The following is a 19850-nucleotide window of genomic DNA, read 5'->3' on the forward strand; positions in this document are numbered from 1 at the left end:
ACAAAGCAGACTACAGAAAGAAAAATGGCTCAACACCCTTTTTCCCTTCTTCTGAGATGCATTTAACTCATTGTTGGCCAGTTGTACTGTTATGATCCGGTGACCTGGGAGCCGCATGAGACGGTCTCTGGAGAAGGTGGAACCTGTATTGACCGCAACCCTAAACTGACACTGCAACTAGAAGTAGCCGTGGGGTGTACCTAACACATCCTAGACACCTCGACACAGCCGGAGGACTAAATAACCCTATAGATGGAAATGGGAATTCTATCTTGCCTCAGAGCAGAAACCCCAAAGGATAGGCAGCCCCCCACAAATATTGACTGTGAATATTAGAGTAAAGACACACACAGGCAGAAAACAGGATTTAGCAAAGGAGGCACTTCTAGCTAAATAGTAAAGGATAGGACAGAGTACTAAGCGGTCAGTATTAAAACCCTAAAATATCCACAGCAGATAATACAAAAATTCCACATCTAACTAAAGACATAGAATGTATATCTGCATCTCCAGAGAATCCAGCATGACTGAAAAAATCCAAACAAGTCTAGCTGGACAAGAAAAAAACAATGAATTGTTCTGAATTGCAAAGCACACAGCATGTGTACTGCAGAAAAATAAACCAGACACTTATCTTGGCTGAATTGGCAGCAGGGCAGGAGGAACCAGAGATGTAATCCCTCCAAGAACAATGGACAACTGGCAAGGGCTAATGGATCTTGCACACCTAAATACCCCAGCAGAGCTGAAATCAGCAGGAACACCTGCCCAGGATATACAACCCAGAGACAACTGCATTACCACCAAGAACCACTGGAGGGAACCCAAGAGCAGAATTCACAACACCCTACTGCGCCAGCTCCTCCTACATGAATTGCAGATAAGAGTGGTATTATTGCAGAATATATACGGGATTTGAATTGGCCCTAAACAGATTTTTTCTTGTATGTAGCAGCAACAAACTCTGGAGGAACCCAAGCAACCCTGCCTGCTTTAATAAATTTCTGAGTACAGATCACCATAAAAAAACATGAATCTGTCATTGAGTGCAAGGAAAAAAGCAATCAAATTATGGACTGTGGAAGAGATGTACGTGACCAAAATGAACATTTGTTTCCAGCTGATGATACCTAGGACCTCTCACTACACTAAATGCAGCTAACAGCCGTATTAATAGGGAATAGAATAGATTTTCTATTTTTTTAGGTTGCAGCAACAAGGATTATAAGGCATTAATCTCTATATAGATGCCTGTAATACGCTATCCCTACTGCGACAGCTCACCCTAAACGAATTGCATATAAGAGTATTATTATAGAATAGACTCTTCGGTATTTGAATTAGCACTGAAAAAGCTTTTAGTTTTAGCTTTTAGCCTCAAGGACTGTTATTTCATCAACCCTGCTTGTGGACATAGTGGAGAGTTTTACATCTACTCTACCTTACATAGAGGAGACTAGGATCTTCAATATTTACTGTACAAACTCTTCCAGCTGTGAAATCCTGTATGCAGTGTGAAAACTCTCTATGAGACAACCACCTGACAGCATATAAAAAGGCAATGGATCCTATACTAACAGAACAAACTGGCTTTTGATTTCCAAAAACGTTCCCTCAACTAAAGACTGGAGCCTCAGAAAAGCATTTTTTCCCATTAAGAAGGAGTGGGTCTCCCAGACTGATAAATCATATGCACTAAGTGCAAGGGATGCCAAATATCAGAAGCAGGCACTCCAATACCCCTTTGAAGAGACATAGTGGAAGACCTCAGAAACATTTTTTTCCATTATTAAGGATTCTGTATTCTAGACTGGTAATGTGCATGCACTAAGTGTATGGGCTAAAAAGCATTTACCCCTGGGGGATATACATGTATTCCAAAGAATGTCAGAGGTGGGCCTCTCAAAATTCTTAAAGCAGGCATCATAAACACCCTTAAAAAATTATAGCGAGGGTAGCATGATCATCCTGTTGAAAAAAAATGCAAAATCCTGAAGCGCATACCCATATTTGGGTGGGAAGGAGTTCATGGGAATAGATAAAAAAAACCCTCTGGATTTGAGTTTATGTTCCGCTGCTGTCATCTGGTTGTGTTGAGAAGTCTGGGCCAATCCAGTACTTGTTCATTTTGATAAGAGTAAGCCTGTGAGCATTTTCAGTTGACAGGTGGATGCACCTATCAGTTATACCCCCGGCGGCAGTATTACCTGATCTGACAAAATGCTAGTGCAGGGCAGGGCAGGACCTTCTAGGCATAGAGAGACAGTTCATGCCATGCGTGTATCTTGGATACCCAATAGTTGTAAGGCACAAAGCAATCACGGAGGATGCTGGTACGGTGGTCAAGGTACTCTTTCAGCAACTTCCAAAACTTTTACCTCTTTGTCAGAGTACCCTGCGCATCAGGGCCTGGGTTATGGGAGGGTCTGAGAAAACTGTCTCAGACCTTTGGTAGTGTTCCCCTGCCTCTTCTGCATGTAATTTGTGTTTCACTCATCATTCTCTACTCTCTGGTTGTTCAAGGAACTGTGACCTCTGCCTCTAGTGTTATCAGATGGGAATTTTTTTAATAATTCTTCAACTAAGGCCTTCTGGTACTGCAACAGAAAACAGAGATAAGTGGAGTACTCCCTGCTGGGACAACCGATTTATAATTCAAGCTGGGAGACCCTAGCCTCAGACAGCTCCTGGAAGTCCATCCTACCTCCTTTACCTTCCAAAAGACCGCAGGAGACCTCAAGCCCGGACAGCCAATGATTCAAGGACCCAGGGGGCCTCCACCAGTCCAGAGAGAATCAAAACAGGTGAGGGCTCAGGTTTGTGTTCAGCAGATCTTCATGCAGCTGTATTACTGTGGGAGGATACACTCTTCTCCTCGAAGCTGCATTGAGCACAAGCACAAAGATGGCCGCTGCAACTTTTCCCACTTGCTGCTTCACCAGTTCAAACTCTCCCCTGACAGGACTTGAGGGACACCCGATGTCTTCTCACAGCTCCACCATTTCCCCGCTCACTCAGGATGCTTAGAATAGTTTTTGAGACCCCAGTGAGTGGATCTTCTTCAGGATATTGTATCAGCTATACAGAGCTCAGCTCAAACACTTCCTCTCAGGTCCACAGAATAACCACACTCCGCACAATAAATATTTGACAAAAAATTTACAGTTTCTTTAACTAATAATGATCTGTCTAGGTCACTTCCTCTAGGTTTTACTACATAAAACAACACTATGTCAGGGAATCATGCCATACTATGACTATACTACGCATAGTTCGAAACGCTTCAGTTTGTGCAAATCTCTGTGACACTGCACTTTTATTATACGGATATTTTTTAACACTTTCTCAATAAACTTGCTGTTTTTAACTGATTTTTTTTCCCAGACCTGTTGCTGGATATATCTTCCCTTTGAATTGTCTTCACCCTGCACAGGCTTCATTTCCATGCACTGCCGGAGGAATTGCATTCATCTATCTGGTGAGTTGGATAAGACCTTTATCTATCTTTTGTCTGTCAGTATGATGAAGAAACATTTCTGACATGTTTTGTCTTGCACTGTTTTTGCCATACGGAATAAATAACAAGACAGTTTTAGGCCACGTTCACACGCTGCGGGTTCCTCTGCGGGTTAATCCCGCAGCGGAATTGAAAATCTGCAGGGCAAAACCGCTGTGGTTATCCCTGCAGATTTATCGCGGTTTGTTCCGCGGTTTCCGCTGCGGGATTACTGCTGTACTATTGATGCTGCATATGCAGCAATAGGCAGCATCAATAGTAATGTAAAAAATAATAAAAATTGGCTATACTCACCCTCTGACGTCGCGATCTCCCCGCCGCTGCAAGCGGCTGTGCCGACAAGGACCTTCGCGACGTCACGGTCATGTGACCGCGGCGTCATCACGGTCATGTGACCGCGACGTCACCACAGGTCCTGTTCGGCACAGCAAACCGAAGACCGGCCGTCCGCGTGCAGCGCAGAGAGGTGAGTATATCATGATTTTTTATTTTAATTCTTTTTTTTTACACCAAAATATGGTTCCCAGGGCTTGGAGGAGAGTCTCCTCTCCTCCACCCCGGGTACCATCGGCACATTATCCGCTTAACTTCCTGCAACGTGGGCACAGCCCCATGCGGGAAGTTAGCGGTTCAATGCATTTCTATGGGTGCAGAATCGCTGCGATTCTGCACCAAGAAGTGACATGCTCCTTCTTTTTTTCTGCAGAAAATCCACGCGGATTTTCCACAGAAAAAAAGGATCGTCGGCACAGCGGGTTTTGTTTTCCATTAGGTTACATTGTACTGTAACCTACATGGAAAAAGGATGCGGACCCGCAGCTGCAAAACAGCTGCGGGTCCGCAGCAAAACCCGCAGCGTGTGAACATAGCCTTATAGTTCTGGTCACTCCAGATCTGGCAATACCAATTCTATGAAGGTTTTTTTGTTGTAACATAAAGGCAGCATTTTTAGTGGCAAAACGGGTTTTCGTGATGTGTGTGTGTGAATTTCTGTGTGTTTTAATTACATCTTTACATATTATATGTGTTTTAATGACCTTTTAACCACTTAGAAGCACGGTCGTGATTTACAGCAGCATTTAACAGGTTAATTGGATGTCAGATGCAGATATCATATACATCTGTCACCCATGTAGGATCTTTACCCACTTGGTGCATTACTTATTTATCACCGCAGTTTTAATATTAGAAATAAGGACCCTAAATGGCCGCTGTTTTAATGGTAGTTAAGTTGTTAACAGAGGAGCTAGCTGTTGGATGGCAACTGTTATGATCTATAGCAGCATCTTTCTAATGCTGATGTCACATCAAACAGAAGAGAGCGGCATCAGACATCTCATTTATATAAATGTTAAATATTTTATACACCAATTGTCACGATGTGACTGTGGGATAATAGATGTGCACCTATATTGACCCTCAGGCAAGGGGTCCCTGGCTAGCCCTGTCCCAGGATTATCCCTGAAGGTGGAGATGCGTGGGCCTCATTCCTTCCTATGCTCCTAATTTGCACTAGTCTGTGCAGTGTATGGGGAAATACAAGACAAGACAGACAGGGCAGAATTGGAAGGACAATCACACAACACTCTCTCAGGGAAATGAAAAGAGGAATAGAAAGTGTATAGCCAAAAGGCAACAAAAAAATATTATGACAACTCGATGAAAAGGAAAGGGTTAACCAAACACCGCTTGCAACAACTTTAGAAATAACCACTAATAACCAGGATGTGTCCAACTCTCCAGACCTGGATAGAGAACTTTTTGCTGGTATTTGCTGAACAGTGGATCCAGCTTAAATAGGGAAAAATCAGATACCAATGGTTGTCTCACAGTATGTGACCACATGCAGTCAACAAGCTCAGTCCAGCGAAGATCTAACCTGCCTATAAGCTGCAGCTCTAGAAGTCACTCTGTGCTGATCATAGCTATCTATGGAGTCTTAAAAAGGAGTGTCTGAATCAGTGGAACCCACAGATCCTGACACCACCATGACAGTTGGATATGTTTGAGAAAAGCCTCGTGACATCTATATATATGATTCATACATAGGTGTATTATATGAATACTAATTGTTTTCAATAACAATCATTGGTAATTGTATACATTTTCTAATAATCTTAGGATGCTCAAAATAGTTATTGATTTTTCTTGTAAATGTGTGAATTTATTAAAACTTGCATTTTTTTTACGTTTTCAATAAAAGATAAAAAAAGAAAAATTGCTACTTCCCAGTGTGCGTCCTTTGATGACTAACAAGACTTGCTTTCACTGTAAAGCGTTTCTCACATTCTGAACATGAAAATGGCTTCTCCCCTGTGTGACTTCTTTGATGTACAAGAAGAGTTGATTTCTTTGTAAAACATTTCCCACATTCTGAACATGAAAATGGCTTCTCCCCTGTGTGAATTCTATGATGTTCAATAAGATGTGATTTGTCAGTAAAACATTTCCCACATTCTGAGCATGAATATGGCTTCTCCTGTGTGTGAATACTCTGATGTCTGACAAGATTTGATTTCCCAATAAAACATTTCCCACATTCTGAACATAAAAATTCCTTCTCCCCTGTATGGATTCTCTGATGTGTAATGAGATTCAATTTCCTGTTAAAACATTTCCCACATTCTGAGCATGAAAATGGCTTCTCTCCTGTGTGAATTCTCTGATGTTCAATAAGATGTGATTTGTCAGTAAAACATTTCCCACATTCTGAGCATGAATATGGCTTCTCCTGTGTGTGAATACTCTGATGTCTGACAAGATTTGATTTCCCAATAAAACATTTCCCACATTCTGAACATGAAAATGGATTCTCTCCTGTGTGAATTTTCTGATGTCTTACGAGATTCAATTTCCTATTAAAACATTTCCCACATTCTGAGCATGAAAATAGTTTCTCCTGTTTAAGAGCTCGTTCAGATTCATTGGTCCTTCGATGACTTTTGTTTTGCTTATCGGTCATTGATGAAGCAGAAGAAAGGACCTGTTCAAAATGGTTGGATGAAAGTCTTTTTCTGAGAAGGGATTGAGGTATATCTGAGATAATGGTATGTTCTTCATATGTATCTGGTGTAATACCATGATCATCTGTTGCGAAATCTGAAAGTACCTCTGAGCTCCTGGTACATTCACCTGTCAAGAATAAAAATAACTTAATTATTTTCCACTAATGCTACATTGAAAACATATCAATATTATATAGTTTATACATTTTTTTAAATCAGATCTTTTTTATTGATAAGAGAAAATATATAACAATATTACAAGTCAGTCAATTAACAACAACAGGTTTATAATTACATGATAGGCCATCACAGTATTGTTATCCATTAAATGCAAGCACTATCCAGTTATGTAAACATTTTTATCTCTTATATATTAATAACTATAAAACTATAAACCAATACCTCTCCCCCCCCCAAGATAACCAAAACAACTTAATTACCTATCTCTCATCAATGCACCAGACGGTAGGCCTGGAACATTCAGCCAGGGTCCCCATATTTTTTCAAATTTCTTTGATGCTTTTCTCTTTCTATACAGCCCCTTTTCCACACATATATTATCATTCATTCTATTTATTAATTCCTTTTCTTGACAAAGGCTGAGCATTCAACCAATGCGATGCAATGAGTTTGCGAGCTTGGTATAGTATTCGTCATAATCCAATAGCTAACGAGGATTGAAAATCCTTTGAATTTCCCAAATACCTCAACACACATATCTTACGGTCTGCCTGAAGTTGCACCCTGAAATATCTGTATATTTGTACCTGGGACAAGGTATTTGTCCAATACGAGCCCAAACACCTACATTCCCAAAATATGTCCATTAAATGTGTATCCTCTGCTCCACATCTAGGGCATTTCACATTCGAGTGAATTGGGTTATGACGTTAGGCCACTAGGTTAAGCGGTTTAAATTTTTCACTTCTCTGTTCAATTCATCTTCTCCAATGGTCCACGATTTACGTTGTCTGTCACCAATCATTACCAGTTATATCAGGGGTGGTAACCTTTTTTCTGCCAAGGCCATTTGGATATTTATGTCATCATTCGGGGGCCGGGCAAAACTATCAACTTGAAAACTACCCTGCTATTTTTGGTCAAACATTAGTTAACTCACCCTTAATGTGGTGGCCGGAGCTGCTTTTCTTTGGTGCAGCTGTGATGTTAGGTGATATTAGTGAGGTTGCTACTCACAACTGTTTTCCAGGTTTGCTTTTGTCTTGAATGCAGACTTTTAACCCCTTCATGACCCAGCCTATTTTGGCCTTAATGACCTTGCCGTTTTTTGCAATTCTGACCAGTGTCCCTTTATGAGGTAATAACTCAGGAACGCTTCAACGGATCCTAGCGATTCTGAGATAGTTTTTTCGTGACATATTGGGCTTCATGTTAGTGGTAAATTTAGGTCGATAATTTCTGAGTTTATTTGTGAAAAAAACGGAAATTTGGTAAAAATTTTGAAAATTTTGCAATTTTCACATTTTGAATTTTTATTCTGTTAAACCAGAGAGTTATGTGACACAAAATAGTTAATAAATAACATTTCCCACATGTCTACTTTACATCAGCACAATTTTGGAAACAATTTTTTTTTTTGCTAGGAAGTTATAAGGGTTAAAATTTGACCAGTGATTTCTCATTTTTACAACAAAATTTACAAAACCATTTTTTTTAGGGACCACCTCACATTTGAAGTCAGTTTGAGGGTTCTATATGGAGGAAAATACCCAAAAGTGACACCATTCTAAAAACTGCACCCCTCAAGGTGCTCAAAACCACATTCAAGAAGTTTATTAACCCTTCGGGTGTTTCACAGCAGCAGAAGCAACATGGAAGTAAAAAATGAACATTTAACTTTTTAGTCACAAAAATGATCTTTTAGCGACATCTTTTTAATTTTCCCAAGGGTAAAAGGAGAAACTGGACCACGAACGTTGTTGTCCAATTTATCCTGAGTACGCTGATACCTCATATGTGGGGGTAAACCACTGTTTGGGCGCACGGCAGGGCTCGGAAGGGAAGGAGCGCCATTTGACTTTTTCAATGAAAAATTGGCTCCAATCTTTAGCGGACACCATGTCGCGTTTGGAGAGCCCCCGTGTGCCTAAACATTGGAGCTCCCACACAAGTGACCCCATTTTGGAAACTAGACCCCCCAAGGAACTTATCTAGAAGCATGGTGAGCACTTTAAACCCCCAGGTGCTTCACAAATTGATCCGTAAAAATGAAACAGTACTTTTTTTTCACAAAAAAATTATTTTAGCCTCAATTTTTTCATTTTCACATGGGCAACAGGATAAAATGGATCCTAAAATTTGTTGGACAATTTCTCCTGAGTACACCGATACCTCACATGTGGGGGTAAACCACTGTTTGGGCACATGGTAAGGCTCGGAAGGGAAGGAGCGCCATTTGACTTTTTGAATGAAAAATTATCTCCATCGCTAGCAGACACCATGTCATGTTTGGAGAGCCCCTGTGTGCCTAAACATTGGAGCGCTCCCACAAGTGACCCCATTTTGGAAACTAGACCCCCCAAGGAACTTATCTAGAAGCATAGTGAGCACTTTAAACTCTCAGGTGCTTCACAAATTGATCCGTAAAAATGAAAAAGTACTTTTTTTCACACAAAATTTCTTTTAGCCTCAATTTTTTCATTTTCACATGGGCAACAGGATAAAATGGATCCTAAAATTTGTTGGGCAATTTCTGCTGAGTACGTTGATACCTCATATGTGGGGGTAAACCACTGTTTTGGTGCACGGCAAGGCTCGGAAAGGGGAGGCGTGCCATTTGACTTTTTGAATGGAAAATTAGCTCCAATCGTTAGCGGACACCATGTCACGTTTGGAGAGCCCCTGTGTGCCTAAACATTGGAGCTCCCCTACAAGTGACCCCATTTTGGAAACTAGACCCCCCAAGGAACTTATCTAGATGCATAGTGAGCACTTATAACCCCCAGGTGCTTCACAGAAGTTTATAACACAGAGCCGTGAAAATAAAAAATAATTTTTCTTTCCTCAAAAATTATTTTTAGCCCAGATTTTTTTTTTCCCAAGGGTAATAGGAGAAATTGGACCCCAAATGTTGTTGTCCAGTTTGTCCTGAGTACGATGATACCCCATATGTGGGGGTAAACCACTGTTTGGGCGCACGGCAGGGCTTGGAAGGGAAGGCACGCCATTTGGCTTTTTGAATGGAAAATTAGCTCCGATCATTAGCGGACACCATGTCACGTTTGGAGAGCCCCTGTGTGCCTAAACATTGGAGCTCCCGCACAAGTGACCCCATTTTGGAAACTAGACCTCCCAAGGAACTAATCTAGATGTGTGGTGAGCACTTTGAACCCCCAAGTGCTTCGCAGAAGTTTATAACGCAGAGCCGTGAAAATAAAAAATAATTTTTCTTTTCTCAAAAATGATTTTTTAGCCCACAATTTTTTATTTTCCCAAGGGTAACAGGAGAAATTGGACCCCAAAAGTTGTTGTCCAGTTTGTCCTGAGTACGCTGATACCCCATATGTGGGGGTAAACCACTGTTTTGGCACACGTCGGGGTTCGGAAGGGAAGTAGTGACGTTTTGAAATGCAGACTTTGATGGAATGCTCTGCGGGCGTCAGGTTGCGTTTGCAGAGCCCCTGATGTGCCTAAACAGTAGGAACTCCCCACAAGTGACTCCATTTTGGAAACTAGACCCCCAAGGGAACTTATCTAGATGTGTGGTGAGCACTTTGAACCCCCAAGTGCTTCACAGAAGTTTATAACGCAGAGCCGTGAAAATAATAAATGTGTTTCCTTTCCTCAAAAATATTTTTTAGCCCAGAATTTTTTATTTTTGCAAGGGTAACAGGAGAAATTGGACCCCAAAAGTTGTTGTCCAGTTTCTCCTGAGTATGCTGATACCCCATATGTGGGGGTAAACCACTGTTTGGGCACATGCCGGGGCTCGGAAGGGAAGTAGTGACGTTTTGGAATGCAGACTTTGATGGAATGGTCTGCGGGCGTCACGTTGCATTTGCAGAGCCCCTGATGTGCCTAAACAGTAGAAACACCCCACAAGTGACCCCATTTTGGAAACTAGACCCCCCAAGGAAGTTATCTAGATGTGTGATGAGCACGTTCAACCCCCAAGTGCTTCACAGAAGTTTACAACGCAGAGCCGTGAAAATAAAAAATCATTTTTCTTTCCTCAAAAAAGATGTTTTAGCAAGCAATTTTTTATTTTCACAAGGGTAACAGGAGAAATTGGGCCCCAATGTTTGTTGCCCAGTTTGTTGTGAGTACAGTGATACCCCATATGTGGGGGTAAACCACTGTTTAGGCGCACGTCAGGGCTCGGAAGGGAAGTAGTGACATTTGAAATGCAGACTTTGATGGAATGGTCTGCGGGTGTCAAGTTGCATTTGCAGAGCCCCGATGTGCCTAAACAGTAGAAACACCCCACAAGTGACCCCATTTTGGAAACTAGACCCCCGAAGGACCTTATCTAGATGTGTGGTGAGCACTTTCAACCCCCAAGTGCTTCACAGAAGTTTATAACGCAGAGCCGTGAAAATAAAAAATAATTGTTCTTTCCTCAAAAATTATGTCTTAGCAAGTAATTTTTTATTTTTGCAAGGGTAACAGGAGAAATTGGACCCCAACAGTTGTTGCCCAGTTTGTCCTGAGTACGTTGGTACCCCAAATGTGGGGGTAAACCACTGTTTGGGCGCACGTCGGGGCTTGGAAGGGAGGGAGCACCATTTGACTTTTTGAATGCAAGATTGGCTGGAATCAATGGTGGCGCCATGTTGCGTTTGGAGACCCCTGATGTGCCTAAACAGTGGAAACCCCTCAATTCTAACTTCAACACTAACCCCAACACACCCCTAATCCTAATCCCAACTGTAGCCATAACCCTAATCCCAACCCTAACCCCAACACACCCCTAACCACAACCCTAACCCCAACACACCCGTAACCCTAATTCCAACCCTAACCCTAATCCTAACCCTAATCCCAACCCTAACCCTAATCCTAATATATGAGGGGACAGTACAAAGACCTTTCTGATGATCTTTTTAATCATAGACATGAGACAGGGACAAGGGGGCATCCTCTACGTCTGGAGGAAAGAAGGTTTAAGCATAATAACAGACGCGGATTCTTTACTGTAAGAGCAGTGAGACTATGGAACTCTCTGCCGTATGATGTTGTAATGAGTGATTCATTAATTAAATTTAAGAGGGGACTGGATGCCTTTCTGGAAAAGTATAATGTTACAGGGTATATACACTAGATTCCTTGATAAGGCGTTGATCCAGGGAACTAGTCTGATTGCCGTATGTGGAGTCGGGAAGGAATTTTTTTCCCCATGGTGGAGTTACTCTTTGCCACATGGGTTTTTTTTGCTTTCCTCTGGATCAACATGTTAGGGCATGTTAGGTTAGGCTATGGGTTAAACTAGATGGACTTACAGTCTTCCTTCAACCTTAATAACTATCTATCTATCTAACTATCTAATAACTATCTATCTATCTAATCCCAACCCTAACCATAACTGTAACCCCAACACACCCCTAACCCTATCCGTAACCCTAACCACAAGCCTAATCTTAACCCTATTTCCAACCCTAACTCTAATTCCAACCCTAACCCTAAGGGTATGTGCCCACGTTGCGGATTCGTGTGAGATTTTTCCGCACGATTTTTGAAAAATCTGCAAGTAAAAGGCACTGCGTTTTACCTGCGGATTTACAGCAGATTTCCAGTGTTTTTTTGTGCGGATTTCACCTGTGGATTCCTATTGAGGAACAGGTGTAAAACGCTGCGGAATCCGCACAAAGAATTGACATGCTGCGGAAAATACAACGCAGCGTTTCTGCACGGAATTTTCCACACCATGGGCACAGCGGATTTGGTTTTCCATAGGTGTACACGGTACTGTAAACCTGATGGAAAACTGCTACGAATTCGCAGCGGCCAATCTGCTGCGGATCCGCGGCCAATCCGCTGCGGATCCGCTGCGGATCCGCGGCCAATCCGCTGCGGATCCGCGGCCAATCCGCTGCGGATCCGCAGCCAAATCCGCACATGCCATAACCCTAACCCTACCTGTAACCCTAACCCTACCCCTAACCCTAACCCTACCCGTAACCCTAACCCTAGTTCTAACCCTAACCCTAGTTCTAACCCTAACCCTAGTGGAAAAAGAAAAAAAAATATTTTCTTTATTTTATTATTGTCCCTACCTATGGGGGTGATAAAGGGGGGGGTTTATTTATAATTTTTTTTATTTTGATCGCTGTGATAGAACCTACCACAGCGATCAAAATGTACTTGTAAGGAATCTGCCGGCTGGCAGATTCGGCGGGCGCACTGAGCATGCGCCCGCCATTTTGGAAGATGGCGGCGCCCAGCGAGGAGACGTACGGACACCGGGAGGATCGGTAAGTATGAAGGGGTGGTGGGGGGGTGGATCGGAGCACAGGGGGGGGTAATCGCACCACAGGGGGGGTGAATCCAAACAAGGAGGGAGCGGACAGGAGGACGGGGGAGCCGGCAGGCGGACGGAGGGGACCGGACCCCATAACGGAGGACTGGGGGGCGATCGGTGGGTGTGGGGGGGTCACTTCAGTATTTCCAGCCATGGCCGATTATATTGCAGCATCGGCCATGGCTGGATTGTAATATTTCACCAGTTTTTTAGGTGAAATATTACAAATCGCTCTGATTGGCAGTTTCACTTTCAACAGCCAATCAGAGCGATCGTAGCCACGGGGGGGGGGGTGAAGCCACCCCCCCTGGGCTGAAGCACCACTCCCCCTGTCTCTGCAGATCGGGTGAGATTGGAGTTAACCCTTTCACCCGATCTGCAGCGACGCGATCATTCCATGACGCCACATAGGCGTCATGGGTCGGATTGGCATGGGTTTTCATGACGCCTACGTGGCGTCATAGGTCGGGAAGGGGTTAATGGATGTATGGGGGAGAGGACACAGGACAGGGACTAAGGCTATTTTCACACATTCAGGATTTGCAGCTGAAAATTCTACTGCAAATCTTGATGTGATGGCAGGAAAAAACGCTGCATAAAATATGCGTTTTTGCCGTGTTTATTTACATGGTTTTTGTTCCATATTTTTCTCCACTCATCGGAATGAGAGCAGCAAAAATTTAAATTACACAGATCTGAATCTGTTGGGGCGGGGAGGAATGGCTCCGTAAGAAGCATTTCAAGGTCCTGGAGTGGCTTAGCCAGTATCCAGACCTGAACCCAATAGAAAATCTTTAGAGGGGGCTGAAACTCAGTGTTGCCGAGTGACAGACCCAAAACCTGAAAGATCTGGAGAAGATCTTTATGGAGGTGTGGGCCAAAATCCCTGCTGCAGTGTGTGCAAATGTAGTCAAGAACTACAGGAAATGTCTGACCTCGGTAATTGCAAACAAAGGTTTCTGTACCAAATATAACGTTCTGTTTTTCTATTGTATCAAATACATATTTAATGTAATAAAATGCTAATTAATTATGTAAAAATCACACAATATGATTTTCTGCATTTTTTTTAGGTTCTGCCTCTCACAGGTGAAGTGCACCTATGATAAAAATTGCAGACCTCCCCATTCTTTGTGGGTGGGAAAACTTGCAAAATCAGCAGTGTATAAAATACTTATTTTCCCATATATATATACTAGCTGAAGAGCCCGGCGTTGCCTGGGCATAGTAAATATCTGTGGTTAGTTATAGCACCTCACTTCTCTTATTTTCCCATCACGCCTCTCATTTTCCCCATCACATCTTTCATTTTCCCCCTCACATCTCTCATTTTCTCCCTCACACCACTCATTTTCCCCCTCACTCCTCTTATTTTCCCCCTCACTCCTCTCATTCCCCCCTAACACTTGTCATTTCGACCTCACATCTGTCATTTTCCGATCACTCCACTATTTTCCCTCACACCTTTACATTTTCACCTCACACCTCTCATTTTCACCTCAGTATATACATGTTTGTCATCTCCCTTATATATAGTATACACCTGTATGTCATCTCCTGTATATAGTATATACCTGTATGTCATCTCCCCTGTATATAGTATATACCTGCTGTGTGTCATCTCCCCTGTATATAGTATATACCTGTATGTCATCTCCTATATATAGTATATACCTGTATGTAATCTCCTCCTGTATATAGTATATACCTGTGTGTCATCTCACCTATATATAGTATATATCTGTGTGTCATCTCCTCCTGTATATAGTATATTCCTGTATGTCATCTCCTCCTATACATAGCATATACCTGTATGTCATCTCCTCCTGTATACACTATATACCTGTAGGTAATCTGCTCCTGTATATACCTGTGTGTCATCTCCTCCTGTATATAGTATATACCTGTATGTCATCTCCTCCTGTATGTAGTATGTACCTGTATGTCATCTCCTCCTCTATATAGTATATACCTGTGTGTCATCTCTCCTGTATATAGTATATATCTGTGTGTCATCTCCTCCTGTATATAGTATATACCTGTGTGTCATCTCCCCTGTAAATAGTATATACCTGTGTGTCATCTCCTCCTGTATATAGTATATATCTGTATGTCATCTCCTCCTGTATTAGACCTCGTTCACACATTATTTGGTCAGTATTTTTACCTCAGTATTTGTAAGCTAAATTGGCAGCCTGATAAATCCCCAGCCAACAGTAAGCCCACCCCCTGGCAGTATATATTAGCTCACACATACACATAATAGACTGGTCATGTGACTGACAGCTGCCGGATTCCTATATGGTACATTTGTTGCTCTTGTAGTTTGTCTGCTTATTAATCAGATTTTTATTTTTGAAGGATAATACCAGACTTGTGTGTGTTTTAGGGCGAGTTTCGTGTGTAAAGTTGTGTGTGTTGAGTTGCGTGTGGCGACATGCATGTAGCGACTTTTGTGAGATGAGTTTTGTGTGGCGACATGCGTGTAGCAACTTTTTGTGTGTCGAGTTGCATGTGACAGGTTAGTGTAGCAAGTTGTGTGCAGCAAGTTTTGCGCATGGCGAGTTTTGCGCGTGGCGAGTTTTATTTGTGGTGCCTTTTGAGTATGTGCAAGTTTTGTGTGAGGCAACTTTTGCATGTGTTGCAACTTTTGTGCATGTGGCAATTTTTCCGCGTGTGCAAGTTTTGCGTGTGGCGAGTTTTCCATGAGGTGAGTTTTGCACGTGTGGCGAGTTTTGCATGTGGAGAGTTTTGCGCGTGGCGAGTTTTGAGCGGCGACTTTTGTGTTTCGACTTTTATGTGGCGAGGTTGGTGTATGTGTGGTGAAATGTGCGCTGAGGGTGGTATATGTGTTCGAGCACGTGGTAGTGTGTGGCGCATTTTGTGTGTGTGTTCATATCCCCGTGGTGGTGTGGTGATTATCCCAAGTCAGGGCCCCACCTTAGCAACTGTACAGTATATACTCTTTGGCGCCATCGCTCTCATTCTTTAAGTCCCCCTTGTTCACATCTGGCAGCTGTTAATTTGCCTCCAACACTTTTCCTTTAATTTTTTCCCCATTATGTAGATAGGGGCAAAATTGTTTGGTGAATTGGAAAGCGCGGGGTTAAAATTTCACCTCACAACATAGCTTTGACGCTCTCGGGGGCCAGACATGTGACTGTGCAAAATTTTGTGCCTGTAGCTGCAACGCCTCCAACACTTTTCCTTTCACTTTTTCCCCATTATGTAGATAGGGGCAAAATTGTTTGGTGAATTGGAAAGCGCGGGGTTAAAATTTCACCTCACAACATAGCCTATGACGCTCTCGGGGTCCAGACGTGTGACTGTGCAAAATTTTGTGGCTGTAGCTGCGACGGTTCAGATGCCAATCCCAGACATACACACATACATACACACATACACACATTCAGCTTTATATAATATATATATATATTATATATATATATATATATATATATATATATATATATATATATATATATATATATATAAAATTGTCTAAGGGTTTTTCCGTCTGTCTGTCTTTCTGTTTGTCTGTCTGTCCTGGAAATCCCGCGTCTCTGATTGGTCGAGGCCACCGGGCCTCAACCAATCAGCGACGGGCACAGCATGGCGACGATGATGTCATAATGGAAATCCCGCGTCTCTGATTGGTCGAGGCCGCCAGGCCTCGACCAATCAGCGACGGGCACAGTATCGACGTAGATGTCATAATGGTTGCCATGGTGACGATGATGTCATAAAGGTTGCCTCGACCAATCAGCGACGGGCACAGTCTGCCGCGAATTCTGGAATCATCATTGTCCATATACTACGGGGACATGCATATTCTAGAATACCCGATGCATTAGAATCGGGCCACAATCTAGTCTATATATATAATTGTCTAAGGGTTTGTCTGTCTGTCTGTCTGTCTGTCTGTCCTGGAAATCCCGCGTCTCTGATTGGTCGAGGCCGCCAGGCCTCGACCAATCAGCGACGGGCACAGCATGGCGACGATGATGTCATAAAGGTTGCCTCGACCAATCAGTGACGGGCACAGTCTGCCGCGAATTCGCCTCGACCAATCAGCGACGGGCACAGTATCGACGTAGATGTCATAATGGTTGCCATGGCGACGATGATGTCATAAAGGTTGCCTCGACCAATCAGCGACGGGCACAGTCTGCCGCGAATTCTGGAATCATCATTGTCCATATACTACGGGGACATGCATATTCTAGAATACCCGATGCATTAGAATCGGGCCACAATCTAGTATATATATTGTAGCGTGGCTAAAGGGTGTTTAATCGATGGGCGATATGTGTCGCATAAATGGCTTGCCGCTGTGATGTAGCCATAGCTACCTATATGTCTGTCAGGACCTGTGGTGATGTCACAACCACATGCCTGATCATGTGATGGGTTATGGGTGTGGTTAGACCTATAAAAGAAAGCCTAATACTTAACACAGGAGATATGTGTGGAGCTGCTAGGCTCCTGAGTGTGTTAAAGTTCCAGGTCTGAGCCTGGTGGACTGGACACTTTGTTTTCCTTTTTCCTTAACTAAAGGCCATTTGTTTGCTGTTATTTTGCCACATGGTTTATGATGTAATAAACCTATGAACTTTTTAAAGGAACGTGCCTCCTGAAGTGTCAGCCATCGCACCTGAGTGAGTGAAACCCCTACAATTGGTGGAGAATGCGGGCAGCGTTCCCAGCGGAGACGAAAAGTCTGTTATTGAATGTCCTGGGTCAAGTCTGTTGTAAGCCAGCCGGGGAAAATGGAGGAACTGCTGAAACACTTGGTCCAGTTGCAGTCACAGCAGGAGCAACGGCAGCAGATGCAGCTTCTGGCAACCGCCATCCAGGGCAAGACGAGCGCCCCAACCCCAGGTTTGCCTGATGACCCCCACGTCCGGAAGACGGTAAGACGCGCATTACAGAAAATGACTCCCGGGGATGATGTTGAGGCCTTCCTGACGGTGTTTGAGAGGGTCGCTGAGAAGGAAAAACTTCCACCAGAGCAGTGGGCAGAGGTGTTGGCACCTTACCTGACGGGGGAACCTCAGAAGGCATACTATGATTTGACCTTGCAGGATGCCAAGGAGTATGACAAATTGAAAGCCGAGGTTCTCGCACGTTTGGGGGTGACACTGACTGTTAGGGCACAGCGAGTTCACTCCTGGGCTTATCACCGGGACAAACCGCCTCGCTGCCAAATGTTTGACCTGTTGCACCTGGTCCAGAAATGGCTGCAGCCAGAGTCCTCTACGCCTGCACAGATGGTAGAACGAGTGATGATGGATCGGTTTGTGCATTCCCTCCCGAGGTCCATACAGACTTGGGTGGCCCAGGGTGACCCCCAGAATGCCGATGAACTGATCGGACTGGTCGAGAGATACCAAGGGTTGGAAGGCTCCTCCGGGAGACAACCCATGCCGTACTGGGGGTCCCAGAAGAGAGCAGAATCCCAAAAAGGGGTGGCGCGTCCAAGGTCACAAAGGGCGGGGGAGGTGGTGCCCAAGCCCCAAGGTCCCTACGGGTGATATTATTTGTTGGAGGTGCCACGGGCCAGGACATATAGCTGCCCGTTGTCCCCAGACCACTGAGCAGATGGACTGCAGCATGGGACGCCGTTGTTCATACTATGCGTATCCAGCCTGCAGTGTGAACTCTCCGCCCAACGAGGGACCTCAAGCGTGTCCCGTAAAGGTGAACGGTCGAGCAGTAACGGCACTGTTAGACTCGGGGAGCCTAGTGACCCTGGTGAGGGCCACTTTTCCTCTCCACCTACTCCCGGGAAAGAAGGTCGGAGTGCGGTGCATCCATGGTGATGCAAAGGACTACCCTGTGGCTAGGGTGGACATTGAAACGGCATGTGGCACTGAGTCCCACATAGTCGGCGTCGTGCAGGACTTGTTGCACCCTATAATTATTGGCCGGGATTTCTGTTTGTTTTGGGATCTGTGGGGAAAAGGTTCTGAGCTCCCTAGCAAGAGTAGGGAACCAGTGAACCCTGGAAGGGTGTCACCACACCCAGAGACAGACAGGTTTCCTTTTTGTGTGCTGGTTGGGGATGAGGAGGAAGTGTCCCCTGCACCTGACACTATGGAGTTAGAGGTAACCGGTGAAAATTTTGGGACTGCCCAACATAGGGACCCCACGCTGAGGGAAGCCTTTAATAATGTCACAGTTATTGATGGGGTGGTACAGGAGCCGGGGGCGGACACAAGGTTTCCCCATTTTCTGATGAGTGGGGAGTTGTTGTACCGGGTCACGAAAATAAGGGAGGAGTTGGTAGAGCAGTTGGTAGTACCGGGTCCATATAGATGGAAGGTGTTGGACATGGCCCATTCACACATCTTGGGTGGACACCTAGGGGTGGAAAAAACGCAGGAACGGGTTGTGCAGAGATTCTATTGGCCTGGGTGTCACCGAGAAATAGTGAACTATTGCAGGTCCTGCCCTACATGTCAGCTAACTGCTCCTACTCCTCATTTCCGGAACCCCCTTGTGCCACTGCCCATTATTGAAGTACCGTTCGAGAGAATTGCCATGGACTTGGTTGGTCCCTTAGTTAAATCAGCCCGGGGCCATCAGTATATATTAGTCATCCTGGACTATGCCACACGCTATCCTGAGGCAATTCCCTTGAGAAATTCTTCCTCGAAGAGTATAGCCCGCGAGTTGGTCCATGTCTTTTCCCGGACAGGTCTGCCGAAAGAGATCCTGACTGACCAGGGGACACCTTTCATGAGCAAGGTGATAAGGGAGTTATGCAAAGCCCTGAAAATCTCCCAGTTGAGGACCTCGGTGTACCATCCCCAGTCAGATGGTCTTGTTGAGAGATTTAACAAGACAC

At 44.0% G+C, this 19850-nt stretch overlaps 1 protein-coding gene across 1 annotated transcript in view; it reads right to left on the minus strand.

Moving 5' to 3' along the window:
• Positions 1-19850, minus strand: part of LOC143767326 (uncharacterized) — a 61605-nt gene that overhangs the window by 22365 nt on the left and 19390 nt on the right. Inside the window, exon 6 of the mRNA XM_077255568.1 lies at positions 5746-6649. Within this exon, the coding sequence (XP_077111683.1) occupies positions 5746-6649 (904 nt within the window). The remainder of the gene's footprint in view (positions 1-5745; positions 6650-19850) is intronic.

This window comes from Ranitomeya variabilis, chromosome 4 (assembly GCF_051348905.1).
Source record: "Ranitomeya variabilis isolate aRanVar5 chromosome 4, aRanVar5.hap1, whole genome shotgun sequence".
In the NCBI taxonomy this organism is placed as follows: domain Eukaryota; kingdom Metazoa; phylum Chordata; class Amphibia; order Anura; family Dendrobatidae; genus Ranitomeya; species Ranitomeya variabilis.